The sequence below is a fragment of the Pogona vitticeps genome, chromosome 6 (genome assembly GCF_051106095.1).
Source record: "Pogona vitticeps strain Pit_001003342236 chromosome 6, PviZW2.1, whole genome shotgun sequence".
NCBI classification, from domain to species: domain Eukaryota; kingdom Metazoa; phylum Chordata; class Lepidosauria; order Squamata; family Agamidae; genus Pogona; species Pogona vitticeps.
In genome coordinates, this window is record NC_135788.1 from 106,477,914 (window position 1) to 106,493,759 (window position 15,846).

The following is a 15,846-nucleotide window of genomic DNA, read 5'->3' on the forward strand; positions in this document are numbered from 1 at the left end:
TGTCTAAGTCGCACTGGCCATATGACCACGGAGATTGTCTTCGGACAAACGCTGGCTCTATGGTTTGGAACCGGGGATGAGCACCGCCCCCTAGAGTCGAACACGACTGGACAAATTGTCAAGGGGAACTTTTACCTTTACCTCCTTAGTTTTGAAGTGGGTGATGGGTGGAAGGCTACACAGGAAGCATTTTTAACTAAACTTGGGAGAATTCTCCTGTTCCCTCACCATCCCCACCAAATGTCTTGATAATCCAGGTACTCATACAGAGAGGGGGGATTTATGGCTTGGATCAGAAGCAATGACAACTTTGTAGCGGAAATGAACATGTATGCCCTCAAATGACCTTGGTGTGTCTTTGAGGTCTGGTCTACTTCTCTTTCTCCCCTCCCACATCACACTGCCAACAACAATTAGGGAGATGAAGAGGTAGCTCAGCTGCTGCTGCTTCAAACTCCCAGGGCTTTTAATCTTTAAAGGGTCATGAAATGGAAGCTAGCAGGCCTGGGTCTGTAATCCTCTGCATGACTCACATTATCCTGCAAGCCAAGGGTTCTCCCTCCCAAACCCTAATCCTGCCCTGCCCCCCACGACAAGCTGGACCTACACTAGATTCCCTGAAATTGACGATCAGGCCCAGCTGCTCTGATACGTGCGGAGCCCATTTCTCAAAAGTCTGGCTCCTCCTCTTCCTCTTGCACAGCATGGCCCCGTTTGCTTTTTAATCCGTTTATTTCTGCCCATATGTTGTTCTTCAGAGCGGCGGCGATTATGAAGCGGATAAGCTGCTTTCGCAGGGTGGGACTCAAGAGCCGTCAAACTGTTTCTCTGACCTCTGCCAAAGTCAGCGGGTGGCTTTAGTTGTTGCGCCACAAGAAAGTCGTCACACAGATCCTGAGACAATCCTATGCAAGGAAATCTTTATTGTACGTTATTGCCGAGTGTATGGACACAGAATTTCTGGGGAAAGTTTAAGATGCATCCACAAGAGTCAGCAAGTTGTTTGTGACACAGATTTCATGGATGAGGAAAGAAATACCTGACAGTGCCTTGACCTTTTCAAAGCAGACTGCTGGCCCTCCCGTTAGGGAGACAGTCCAAGAGTACGCCCCTCCCCCACCCTCCCACCAATCTCTTTTATACACTGAGATTTGATTGCATCTTCCAGTTCTGATGGGGATTTGATGTTGAATTCCATGGACTTTTCAAGAAGCGCTGTAGGTAGCTGATCCTTAAAAGCAGAGAAGTGTGCACGATTCCATCAGCGTGACATCATCCTCACAAATTCTGCAAGGCAAATGTATGAAATAGCATCAGTCTTGGTGGACTAGCATCAAGAAGTGGTGGGACCATCAAGGCAGGATGTGGGGACAGGCAGCTAGGGCCCCACTCGGAAGAATGAGCAGCAGACAGCTGTATCAAGCCTGGCTCACCATACTTTACAAGCACATATGAGGTTATGAGGAATAAGATTGTTAATTCCTAGTGTGAAATTATCTGACTACATTGCTGCTAGCGGCATGGTTCAAAACATTGCTCAGCCATGGACCTTGCTGAGTCCATTTGGCAAGTCACCCTTTCTTATCTCGACCTACCTTATAGGTTGCTTATGACAGTGGGAGAGGAATGATTTTCTGGTCAGTGGCCAATGTAGTGTTCTGTAACTTGCACCTGTGTAAGGATGATGTCAGTAGTAAGGGGGAAAATTTGTTATTTAAAGAGTTCCTATTTCTGTCCTGCAGCATGTCCAAACCATGCACAATCATTCTCATTGAACTCAAGCTGTGGGAGCCTCAGGACACAAGGAGGAACTGATTACTTATTGAAAAATGACCCCCCCATGACATCATCTCTCTTGTGCAGACACAGAAAAAAAATTAAGCACAGGATTTTGGATTGTGTTTGCAGCCTCCAGAATCTGCTTTTTAAAAAGTTGATTTAATCTTGTTGACAAAATTATGTGCAACAAAACTTCTGTAACAAGAACAAAAAGGACTGGTACATCCACTGAAGCTGTCAAGCAAGGAGGGATGGTAGTACCAGGATGTAAAATGGGTATCGATACTTTATTCAATGATAAGCCCAACGTGTTTCGGCTATTGCATTTTAGCCTTCTTCAGGGGCTATAATATAATAAATAAAACAGAAAGAGCTCATATATGAGCTACTTATTTGGCTGGGACAACATATAAGACATTTTAAAAAAACATCTTGTGCACAAAACTTCTGTGCATGATTGTTAGAAGTATGGATATGCCACTGACATAAATGGTAACCATGAGTTTTCCAAGCAAGAATATATTATAATTGTGGGCAAAGTGTAGTTGTTGCTGAAACAACTAGCATTTCTCCCTATTAGCTATGCTTGTTAAGGCTGATATAAATTGCAGTCCAAGATCATCTGGAGAACCACATCTTATCCACTGCTGAATTGCTACATCTGGAAAAAATGATTTGGTGTTATATATGATGACCAGAATCCAAATGAACACGAACACTTGCATAAATACAATGCCATAACTCTGAATGGTAAATAGCTGTTTATTAGTTAATCCTTGATTGGATTCTTAGCTATGTGCTCACACAACTGGCACATGACTAAGAATTCAGCTGGAGACTCATTAATTTGCATATATTCCCTGCTTCAAGTTATGCCATTGCACCTACACTGGTTTAAGTATTCAGTTGTATTTTGGTGATGCAAGAAGACAGGAAAGACCCAAAGGCACGACATCCAGCTATCAGGGCCAAGAACAGCCTTTGTGAATATGGCGCCTTCAAGATGAATTTGCAGGGATGGGGAATCGAGGACTTACTGTCAAGACGGACTTAAATCACACCGGCTACTTGACTTGGACTCAACTTGTAGTTTGTTTGTTTGTTTGTTTGTTTTAATTACTTGGATCCGACTTGCAACTGTGAATCCATCCACCCCTCCCTTTTTGCTGGGGTAACAAGCTTGTTTTTAATAGGGACTTGGGATTTAGGACTCAGCATCAAAGAGTCAGACTTGGACTTTCTGTACCAAAGACTTGAACTTGGGACTCAGACCCCAAAACTTGGCCAACATCCCTGTGTATGGGACCGCAAATCCCATTAACCATTTGCCACACTGGCTGGAGGCAATAGGCATTGGAGTTATAAAACGAAACATAGTGAAGAAGAAAAAACAATTGTGGCTGGAAATTTACTTTTGCCACAATGATGATGATGATGATGATGATGATGATGATGATGATGATGATGATGATGATGATGATGACAGTGATTACTGCCGCTGCTGCTGCTACTATTAATAATCACAACAATAAATGTTTCAAAGATAACAGGAACGGCAACTTGTAAATAGCAGCTATTGGAAGCATCAAGGAACAGGAACCCATGATTCTTTGTCTAGGAAACAATAATTAAAAAGCAGGAATTGACACCCCCTGGCTTACCCGAGCTGCCTGTATGGTTAAGTTTCACACCAGTTTACACACCTCCACTCGCAATGGGACAGGCATCACTGTTGGAATACCTTTATGCACATTATCCACCTCTGCCCCATAGATGACCTATGCCAGAAGCTGTTGCTCTCACCTTGCTCTGGTTGATATTTACAGGCTCACCAGGTAAATGATAACCAGACAATGGCACAACCATGTCATCAACTTCACACAGGAGTAAATTAAGCAACAGGCTTTCATCCAGTTTGGGAACAACCTCAAAGGCAACTATGAGTTGTCTGGACCAGGTAACCTATTAACAAGCTCTCACATATTGTGCAAAGTTCTCTGTCGTGAGCAATTTGGATCCAAAATATGCCCTAAATATTTGGCTGCCTAAGGCTAGCACCATATGATGCTCAATTGAAATTTACCCAACTGAAAATGTATGTAATAATTAAATCAGATAGTTTGGTAACAGAGACAGAACATCTCTCAAGTCTCTCAGCCCCTACTTGGCAGTAACAATAAGTCAAACGACAATCTGTTCCCCATTCATAGCACAGAATCCTTCAGTCAACACAGCCATCATGCTGGCTAAAGGATTCTGGGAACTGTAGGCAAAAAAAAAAACCCTCCAAACTCTGCCATTCCGTTGTATCCTTTCCTCAAAGTGAACTTTTGCCTAAACCAGAACCGGGCTACTTAACTAGAGCTATACAATTTCTTTTTAATCCACTATCAGAAACAAGGCCGCACAGTTGAGGATGATGGGCGCTCACTCTAGTTTGAGGGCCATTGAAAATACAATATATAACCAATAGAACAAGGATTTGCCCAGCTATAAACACAGGAAGGCTGTGATCCTTGAGATAAACTTTGAGGTCTTATATATCCCTTTTTAAAATCTCTAATATTTTTAACATATAACGGTGTTATAATTAAAGTCCTAAAAGTTTGTGGGTTTTTTACCCATACTGCTAGGGACAGAAGAATTTATCAGTTTCGGTTTCCTGTTTCTGCTCATTTTTATTAATTGATTGATTGATTGATTGATTGATTGATTGATTGATTGATTGATTGATTGATTGATTGATTGATTGATTATTTATTTATTTATTTATTTATTTATTTATTTATTTATTTATTTATTTATTGTCATTGTAAGTATATACACAGTATACCCATACAATGAAATTTACAGACACCCAGAGACCAGACACATGCACACACACAAAATTCCCCAAACACTTCCCACCCACTAAAAAATCCCCCAACACTCTCCACCCACTAAAAGTCCCCACTAAAAATACAAACATCTACACCGCAGGCCAAGTAACACAGTCCAACTAACTATTCACTACTGGTGGTCTTTAAGCTCATTATTAAGTGCAATTATAGCTCTGGGATAAAAACTAATTTAATTTGAATGCAGTCCTGTTTTATTTTTGTAAGCAGTTTGCGCCATTTCTTTAAAAAATAGCTTGAAAATGTGTATGGCTTTTTGGTGCATTTCCCTTCATATACCCATTTCTGCAAGTAATTTCCTTAATATAATATTGTTTCGCATGCATTGCATTAGTCAACCCATTTCAGCATGTCCATTTCTCTAATATAGTATATGCTTTTTTTGTAGCGACATTTGAGTGGGGCCAGTGCTAATAATGAACTGGCTTCTAGTTTGTTCCTGGATTCAGGAGGAATAAATTTGATAAATATTGAAACAAGAAGGGACTGATACAAAATCCTCACTGCCCTACTATAGGACCTTAGCCCTTGAATCATCAGGAGGATGGAAGGAATAACTTCCTACAGTCCTGAGCTATCTCTTTGTCACTGAAGTGGTCTAATAGCTCTTTATCCTATTATCCAAGCCTATTTAAACCTGCCTCTTAACACTCTGTGCTCCTAAATCCTCTCTCCCTAGACGTTCAGTCCCTTAACCTTTCACCTTATATCCTCCTAAATTTATAATCTCCAGCCAACAATCCTACATTCTTCCAATCACCTCTCACCTTCAAAATCCACTGTTCCATCTCCGTTGACATCGGCTTCTTTCACCACATCAGAAATCTCCCTGGAGGTCAAGCGCTCACCCATCAACTTCTGCATGGCCTGGTGCAGTTCATCCAAAGTGATTTCCCCGTCCCCATTTGTGTCAAACTGGAAGGAAAGAGCAGCATATAGTTACATAAAATAAATAAATAAATAAATAAATAAATAATAAATAAATACATTGAGCAGAATACAGCAATTTGCTTTAAAAAAGAGAGACCTTTATACAGTAGTTCCAATTCCAAACCCTCCCTCTGAAAGTAGTTAGCTATCATCAGTGACAGCTACAATTTTAAAGTAACTATGTACGTTGTCATTTGTCAAAAGAATAGGTTGTTCTTCAGTTACTTTTTAAAATCTGAATGGTACAAGTGACTAGCCTGTGATACAAAGCACACTGTCCCTCCTGTCCACTTTGTTGTGCCTTAGGGGAGATCCAAGACAAGCCGGCACTTGAACCAAGCAATCTTCTGTCACCTTTTAGTGCTACCACACCACAGTAACTACAAAAGAAACTACAAAGTTACAGTTTCACTCTAAAAGGAGTGAATTTATTCTTCATAAACCCAGCAATAGTTATGAGACTCAGTAACGCTTCAATTGTGGGCAAATGAAGTAACTATAAATACCTCTCTGAGAACTGCCAAGATCCATGATGAGAAGAAATGAAGGAGTCAGACCAGAGGAAAAACAAAGAAACAGAGGAAGAGAGAGTCTAGTGGGTGGATTTGTCCTTGAGGAGACTGTGCATGATCAATGTACTACAATACAAATTATGCATGGGAAATTGTGCATTTGTGCATTTCCAAGGTCATGTCTCTTTGCTTGTGTGCATATGTTGACATATTATATCGAGGCGAAATGGGACTAAAAGGGAAGTATGTTATTAGTCAGTTGCAAAAAATAATCATTATTGTAATGCCTTACAGATTAACACATTTTATTTTGTGCAGACTTTTCACAGACTGTAGTCAACTTCATTGGATACCAGAAAAGACCTGCTTTACACAACACAGTTTAAATACTTAAAATTAAACGTAATTTATTTAACTTCTGTTAAATTCTCTGTTGCAAGATTGTGGGCATTTACTTTGATCAGAGTAGGCAATTTATAACCCCCAGATGTTCATCTGCAACTCCCACCAATGGTCGGGTCAGGGAAGCTGCAATACCCTGGCTTAGGTAGCTACCAACCGCAACTAGACAAAAGGAACAAAATTAATTAACTGAGGCAGCCAGGATGGTGGACCAAGTGAATCCTTGATCTGATCAAAGAAGTTCATAAGTTTTCATGGATCAAAAAGTGAGAGAGAAAGGCTGTGACTGAGGCAGGTCCAGTATTAGCACCAGAGTTACACTAGGTTGCACCACCACCACCGACAATTATTTCAGGCCCTCTGCGCTAAGCAGCTGGGGCTGCAAGCCTCCATTTTAATTTCCCAGAATGCCCTAGAGTGAGACTATGTTAGGAAAGGATTGTAAGACATTAAAATTTCACTGTCAGGTAAGACCAACATCAAATAGGGTCCACCAGAGGTCATTTCCCCCCTACCAAACATGGTCCAAAGATTGCTTGCTACTATTGTGAATGAGAACCTAGTTGACAAGATTGTGGGAACAAGAGGTTTTTTGTTTTGTTTTTTTAAAGGAGAAGAAGGTAATTTGTAGCAAGATTGACTGACTGGTTGTAATTCTCTGCCTTTCTTCTAACAGGGAATTCAAGATGGCCCAATATTGGGGAACAAGACTCCTAGGCCTGTCCCATCCCATCGTACCTCCTTGAAGGCATCCCTCATCTCCTGAAGTCCTATCATGCCTGCCGTCTCTGCCAACAGCTTGGGTGTCATCATCTCCACAAAGTCATCAAAATCCACACGCCCTCCAACTGTAGTGAAAGAAGTTGGGTTAATGGTTTTGAATAAGCTTTTAAACCCCTATAACTCTAGGGCATGAGAACCAAGGTGGATTGACTTTTTCAAGTTCCTTGATGTTAAAACCTATAATTGTCCTGAGAGGACCTTGAAGAAGAAAAGGTGGGGAAAATGCAGGTCAAACGCAGCTCTGCAATGCCACCTGGTTAATTGTTTACATTAGTTACATTCAGATTCAGCCTTCCTTCCATTATAGCACACATCAAATACCACAGGATTTGCTCCAGTGATATAACAGATGAATTTAAATTATTTTTGATTGATCACAGAGTGCAAAGGCCAGTTCGAATCAGTCCGGCCCTTTTTAGCTCCCGGCACATCGTTTTTTCAAGTTAGAACAGTTTGGATGGGCTTTTCCCTGTGCGGTCACTGTTTTGTTCTGCAAAAGGACAGAGGCATGCCTGTGGGGGTGGGGGTGGTGTTGTGGCAATGTAGGCCATTGGGGTGTGATGGTTAGGGACTGCAGGAACACCCTCTTCTGTGATCTGTCCCCTGAATGTCCCTGATTTAAAAAAAAACATTAAAGTCTAGCACTAAGTCATTGTATTGATACACGGATATACTGATTTAGCACTAGATCACCTCAGCACAGAAAAAAATATTTTTAAAAATTCTACAAAATAGAAACAACCTTGCCAAACATATAGAAGATTACATACATTTCTGCCATATGTGTGTTTCTGTGTACATCATGAAAAACTTTGGAAACCTCCTGCCTTTTCCCTAATCCTGTGCAACCCTTTGGAAACCAAGTGGCTTGGCAGTGGACCATAAATGGATTGGCAGAGGAGGGAATGGAAGAAAGGGAGGCTGTGGGTTAAAATGTGATTCACACAATACGCATGTGTGGACAATGGCCCCAAATCAATCCACAGCTCCGCTGTGATCACCAACTGCAAACTGAAACAGTAGATATGTAGGCTGCAAATCAAACTGCAGCCATGCCAAATTATTCCAATTCAGCTTGCCAGACTAGTCACAGGTTTAGATGAGATTCTTCTTTTTTTTGGTCAAGATTATAATAGAAGACAAAAGAGTTAAGTCCTCTCCTCTCCATTGGCAAGCTGCTCTTTGTATTTTACAAGACTGTTCTCTTGGTTCTGCATGTCTAGAAGGGCACTTGTAAATGAAAACTTCTTTGTTCCTAAGAGATACTGACTGATATACTGTCACCTCATAAAACGTTTTTTAATCTGAACAAGGTTGGCTCACAAATGGTCGGGGAGAGTGGCTCACCCTGAAATTATGGGGTAAACACCACCCCCACCCACCCTGGTCCTCAAGCTACTGCTGGGTTTAAAAATAATTAATAATTTTGTGCTATAAATGTATTCGCGAAGGCTTTCATGGCTGGGATCTAATGCTTGTTGTGGGTTTTTTGGGCTCTTTGGCCATGTTCTGAAGGTTGTTTTGCCAGTCTCTGTGGCCGGCATCTTCAGAGGACAGCTGAAGATGCCGGCCACAGAGACTGGCGAAACGTTAGGAAGAACAACCTTCAGAAGACGGCCGAAGACCCCGAAAAACCCACAACAACCATTGTGCTATATATATTGCTAAACAAGTCAGTTCCGATTTACAGTAGCAGCTCTTTCCAGGATTTTCCAGGTACTGTACAGAGCACCCAGATGAAATTCACCATTTCCTTTGTGTCCAGTTTGCCCAAGGCTACACAGGTTGGCTCTTCTGGGAGGCAAAGTGAGGAATTGTCCCTCCCAGGAGAAGACACCTCCAGCCAGGTTATTAACTTAGTGAGCTGCTTTGATTTGGATTCCTGCGTTAAAGCAGGGAGTTGGACTCAGCCTTATAGGCCCCTTCCAACTCAATGTATTCTATTATGATTCTTTATCCAAATCAGGATTGGGGAAACCTGCAGCCCTCCAGGTATACCTGTAACAACTAGCTGTGCGATAGGAAGAGATTTGGAGCCTAACAATATCCGAGTGGGGGGGGGGAGTCACAGGATCCTTTACCACCTGGTCTAAGTGTTCCTCCACATTGAGTTCTCAAGCAACTTGCACTTACGATTCATGTTGATCTGCTGTGACAGCTCTATGAGTTCCATCTCTGTGGGCATGTACCCCATTGTCCTCATGAGGTGGCCCAAATCTTTGCAGCTGATATATCCATCTTTGTCCTTGTCAAACTCGTCAAAAGCCTCACGGAGTTCTGCTTATTGCATAAAGGCAATAAAAATGACAATGCTTGTAAGTCATAATGGTGGTGATAATTAAGCAATCAAAGTCACTAATCTGACTAGTATTTGCACACATGGAAACTCAGTCTGTGGAAGTTGTCACAACATGCCGGGGATGACCTTCACAGCACTCAGCCAGCACTGTGTGAGATCCCTGTGGCAACCTCCACAGAGCACTCTGTGCACATAGCTGCAGTGTATTGAACTGGAGCTAGTTTAAGTAAAACATAACAACATGCATTGACGCAGGGTGAAGCATATTCAGCCTGCAGGCCTAATCCAGCCCACAGAGGATAGGGACCTGGCCCATTGGAGTTGCAGGGCCACACTCCAGGCACAATCAAATTTGCAGCAGGCTGGAAGAAAGGAATCTAATCTTCCACCCCAACTTGGTGCTCCGTTCCTCTGTTAGACAAGACACAAATCATCGTTTGCTTCTGTCTCGTCATTTGAAACCTCAGCGTTAGTGGTTTCCCACATTTCTACCTCATAAGAGAAGATGTTCAGTGTTGATGGTTCTGCTGCAACCTCTGCAACTGAATCTCTGTGCATTGTGGAGGGTTTTGAGTGTGTTTTAAAGCAACCCTCCCCAAACCAGCAGCTACTCTCTCCAGACATGCTGGGGATCTACTTTCCATGATCCCCAATTTCATGGGGGTGACTCTAAGAGATCAGGGGGGTAGCAGGTGGGGAGGGGGAGCCTGTGACATGTTGCAGCCAGTCATTCCTTTTCAACTGCACCACGAAAGGCATATGGATGAAGGCAAACAAATGTGTGTTTATGGAAAGCCTACTTTATCTATCACTGACCTATGTATGTATGTATGTATGTATGTATGTATGTATGTATGTATGTATGTATGTATGTATGTATGTATGTATGTATGTATGTATGTATGTATGTATGTATGTATTATTTTTTAATTTATTGCTAGTGCTATATATATTTTCCCCCCTTTTTTCTGGTTCTTAATGTTGCCATCTTGGATAGTATTAATTATAATAATTGCATTATGCTAGTTATTTTCTACATTGTTTTAATGTGTTTTAATTTTTGTAAGCCGCCCCGAATAGACGTTGTCTAGAGGGGCGGGGTAAAAATTGAATAAATAAATAAATAAATAAATAAATAAATAAATAAATAAATAAATAAATAAATAAATAAATAAATAAATAAATATTGCTACACTTATTTATATATTGCTGAAGCGCTATTCTGGGTGGTTTACAAACAGTTAAAATAGAACTGCAGCAAAGCAAAATACTAAAATATCACACCAATAATAAAAGTATAATCTAAAAACTTTAAAAAATGGTGCAGTCAATTCACATTGAGGAGATCCCTCGTGGATTTCCAAATTACCTCAGAATTTTACAGAACAAGAATTTGAAGCGTTATTGTTCAAGATTACAAAGGACACCGATACAGGTCCATACATACCTTCAATTTCATCCGCACCCAGTTCCCGCTCCTGCAAACGAGAGGCAAAGATTTTCATTGCCATTCAGTCAAGTAGAAAGACAACTTACAAGTCCTGCTCACAGATCTAGGCCCCTTGAGATTGCTCCTTTCCTCAGAGGTGAAGAAACACAGAATTCAGAAGCTGTAGGTCCTAAACTGCCTCCCTACCCCAGTCTTACTGCACTCAGTTCCTAAACAAAGCCTTCTCTCCCCTGAGGCTGACTGAAATCACTGCATCGACCTGCAAGAACACAGCCTTGCTCCAGCTGGAGACGGTTCAATATTTGGAGGCACAGAGAGAAGGACAAAATGGATCCCACTATGACAGGACACTCTGCACAGAATGACAGAACTGGCAATCGCTGGGAGATGGAGAATGAAAGAAGGAGACTCGACAGATTTCCTGAAATCCGGCAACCCAACCTCAAGAGAATGGAGGAGCACATACCGTATCTCCCCGAGAAGGTTTAGGGATGGAAAGGTGGAGACCATTTCATCCTGCTTTTAGACCCAATGATCCACAAACAAGCTCCTGAGGAAAACTCCCTCAAAAGTTCAAGTAAATAAAGGTGGGGAACAGTATCAGAGGTATCTACCATCTACCTGCTCAGAAATAGAGGTGGTTTGGGGGTGGAGGGAGGAGGAAGATTCAGGAGAAAGCCAAACCAACCAAGCCCAAAGCAGACATGATTGAGAGTGGAACTGCATGATGCCCTTTCACTAGGGCTGAATTCACGTTGAAGCTGCATGACTTAGGGAGGCTTTCCTTTATGAGAAATCAAACGTAAAAACACAAAATCTGTGCTGTTTCACTCCTGAAGACCAAACAAAAAAAAACACAAAAGCAATTGATACAATTTAAGAAAAGCCTCCACCATGACAACAAAATGCCCATTACCAATTAAAGAATCTTTTCCACTCAGGGACAGGATAGATGCCCGCTCAGTGATGCAAAAAGCATTGGCCCCTTTCTTAAAGACATTGCATCCAGCCTTCAGGCCCACCGGAGTCTTCAGGTGGAAAAAAAAAAAAACAGCCCTGAGAGGGAGAGAGGCCGAACAAACAGAATGGGTGGGAGTTGGAAACTCCCTGTTTAACCGAGGCATAAGTGGCAATGAGGGCACACCCTGCCAACAGCCGTGTTTCTTTCCAGCTGCCTTCAACTACTTACAAAATGATTTCTTCTTCATCATCATCATCATCATCATCATCATAGAATTGGAAGGGACCCTATGGATCATCAAGTCCAGCCCTTATCAAAGAGGCACAATAGGGAATTGAACGGCCAATCTCTGGCTCCCCAGTCAGATGCCTAAACCATTGAGCTATCTAGCAGTTCCTCGTGCAGAGAACCCAGAACTTCTGGACTTCCTCTTGGACCTCACTCTAACTTGCCACCCTCTTCTCCTCAGAATCTGGTCCCCAGGATTCATTCCTACACCATCCCAGACGGCAAACTGCCCTTCCTTGAGTCAAAGCTGGGCACCTCTATCCTGCTACAGCTGAGTCTGGATTAAACCCCCCACCTTCCCAGAGAGAATGGAGATCTGGGCTTTGTTTTGGACCTTTAGGGGTTCCGTCCTGCCTCTTTAAGGGCTGTATAATCCCACCCCCAGCTTGCTCCAGCCCTGGGTAGCCCATACCCCCTGCTTCTCAGCAATGCCCTTGCGCAGAAAGATGCAAGCCGGTCCCAAGGTGTTCTGCATGGTGCTCTTCTAGTCCAGGGTCTGTGGCACTCACTGCAATCTTCCCGATGCCTGTCTCTTTCAACGGAAGAGGATTGGTTTTTACAACCAGGATGATTTATAGAAGAGGGGTGGAAGAGGGATTATCTTTCCCCTCACTTCTGATCTCCTCATCCATCTAGGCGTTTTTGTCCTCTTCCTGGCTGTGACATCTGCTGAATAAATCCTCCTTCCCTCCCTAGATTAACAGCTGCCACATGATAAGAGATGGCAGCCAGAATGGGTATGCTGGGATTATAGTATTTGGTCCTTGCACTGGCAGAGGGTGGTGGCCTACTGCTGAGCTTGTGGCTGTTGAAGAGAAACAATCACTTGGGAGATTGATAATTGTGGGAGGGGGAGCCTTGAGAAAACTTATTGGACCCTTAATACTGAACTCTATGAATGTGGGTTTTCTGTCAGCCATTTTTCTAACTAAAAATGGAAGAGGGAAAGGAAGGAGCAAACTCAGACAAAAAAGAAAGCCAATCTACATGTAGATCTAGAAGAGAAAAGAGAGGGGAAATACCTGGGCTATTTATTTGCTACCTGTTTCACCCCACTGGTACAGATTACTTGTAGCAGGAATTGGAAGTGTAATCCAACAAGACGGAAAAAGCTGAAGGGCTCTTAAATTAGGCTTTGTGTAATGATACGACGGTGTACAGATGTGGTTCTGTTGTTTTGGAAAAGGGCTGGGAATGCAGTGAATACATGAATTGGAAGGAAGACATGTGGTGAATTTGCCTGAGAACTTACCACCATTCTTGCTCCTGGTCCATCAAGTGGCAATGAGCAGGTATTGGCTCAGTCATACTTCAGGTGGATGTGAGTAGGGTAGTCACGTTTGTATCCCACAAAAAGAGGAAATGCATCACAAAATACATAAACAAAACAACAACAAATCCATAAAATATGTATGTGCTGATGTCTATGTATAGATAAAGATCTAGAAGTACTTGGTAGGCATCCTTCAGTCTCGGGAGACTATGGTAACATGCTCTGAATTGAGAACAGCATCTAGTGTGGCTGAGAAGGCCAATTCGAGAGTGGCAATCCCTTCCACTCTGAGGACAAATACAATTTGTCCCCTGTCCAGCTCCCTGATTTGGCTGGTTTCAGGACTGCCTCTTTGCCTCGGCTCGCTGAACAGGTGTCTCTTCAAATTGGGAGAGGCCATGCTGCACCGCCTGCCTCCAGGCTGAACGCTCAGGTGTCAAGGTTTCCCATCTCTGGAGGTCCATTCCTAAGGCTTTCAGATCCTGCTTGCAGATATCCTTGTATCACAGCTGTGGTCTCCCTCTGGGGTGATTTCCCTGCACTAATTCTCCATATAGGAGATCTTTTGGAATCCGACCATCAGCCATTCTCATGACATGACCAAGCCAACATACTTAATATAATTAAAATAGAAATACTGTATAATTTATCTCACTATCACAGGTAACAGCCTGATGGGGGGGACCCGTGTTTCCTCTGTCTTGGTGCTTACAAGCAGCTTCCAGATCCTTGCTCTCCTGTTTTATGATGACTTAAAGTTTAAAACTTGGACTATACAGCCCGTCAGACTGAGGGTTGCTGTCCAAAAGCCATTCAAAGAGACAACGACCCATTTAAAATAGGACTTATCATGGCCAACCCCTGATGCTGGGGAACAACTTCCCGATAGCTCAGAGTTGGGAGTTCGATTCCCTATTGTGCCTCCTTGACAGGGGCTGGACTTGATGATCCCTAAGCACCCCTTCCGGCTCTGCAGTTCTAAGTTTATTAGATTATTATTAATTTTAATGCCTCTACAGAAACACCACTGGCAGTGATGAATATCTAAATAGGATTTTAAAAATTAGTTCCTTCTTTATTCCTAGAAAGTGACATGGTGGCGCTGCAGGCTAAACCACAGAAGCCTTTGTGTGCTGCAGGGTCAGAAGACCAGCAGTTGTAAGATCGAATCCACGCAACGGAGTGAGCTCCCGTCGCTTTGTCCCAGCTCCTGCCAACCTAGCAGTTTGAAAGCATGTAAATGTGAGTAGATAAATAGGTACCACCTCGGTGGGAAGTTAAACAGCGTTCTGTGTCTAGTTGCGCTGGCCACGTGACTACGGAAACTATCTTCAGACAAACACTGGCTCTACGGCTTGGAAATGGGGATGAGCACCGCCCCCTAGACACTAAAATCTCAAGGTGAATCTTTACCTTACCTTCTTTATTCCTACACCAATAGGTAAGGTAAACCCCTGTGGAGAAGGAAAGTCAGAGTGCTCTACCTAAAGTCTGCAGATGTGTGAACCCAAGGATCTGGTCTGTAAGGTCTCTGAAGCCTAATCTAAACCAAACTAAGGTCTGGGCTCACCCGTTGAAATTATGGAGTGAATGGTGCCGCATTTCGTTGGAGTAGGATATATGGATGGGAAGGGAAAGGCAGCAGTAAAGGGCTGGATTCGGGACACCGAGGTTCTCTCTCAGGTCTCCAGATGTTATGGTGAAGGAATCAGTTTAGAGGGCTGGGAGGATGGGATCCTCTTCTCCTTGAGAACCTTCAGCCTCCTTTTGCTAGTGCCATGGTGACCGGCTGGGTTCTTGCTTCTTCATCATTGGTTGCTAGGAGCTGATAAAGAACCAGAGAGAGAGAGAGAGGAAGAGGGGAAGGGAGGGGAGGGGCTAGGGGAGGGATAAGGGGCAGCAAAGTTTGGCAGTAGATGAGATCATGAAATGTGGAAGTGATGGGGCAGGAAAGCATTTGCCTTGGAAAGGATTACTAAATGGGGATTAAGGATTCAAGTGCAGAGATAGAGTGAGGAGGGGGAACAAGCAGTTGTGCATTTAGGTAATTTTAATCTCTGGAGGGTGAGATTTTTTTTAAGCAGTAGTAACATGTATTAAATTATTTATTCTGGATTCAATAAGGCAGCCCTGCTGCTCTTGTGGACACAGTGCAATCCCAGACTTCTACCCCAAAGTGTTAATCAGATGCTACCACTTCTAGACAAACAACCTCTGGGAGCATTAAATGTTAGGAATGTAGAAAGCTTCAGCTTACTAGGAAGCATGGGAA

The 15,846-nt window shown here is 42.8% G+C and overlaps 1 protein-coding gene across 1 annotated transcript; it reads right to left on the reverse strand.

Annotated features, from left to right (window-relative positions):
- Positions 1-894: 894 nt before the first annotated feature.
- Positions 895-13,694, reverse strand: CABP5 (calcium binding protein 5). The gene is made up of 6 exons (XM_020792676.3): positions 12,714-13,694; positions 11,050-11,080; positions 9,437-9,580; positions 7,259-7,368; positions 5,444-5,591; positions 895-1,287 (listed from the first exon to the last, which is right to left on the reverse strand). The coding sequence occupies exons 1-6, from the start codon at positions 12,774-12,776 to the stop codon at positions 1,262-1,264; spliced, it is 522 nt and encodes a 173-aa protein (XP_020648335.1). The 5' UTR covers positions 12,777-13,694; the 3' UTR covers positions 895-1,261.
- Between the last annotated feature and the right edge of the window lie 2,152 nt (positions 13,695-15,846).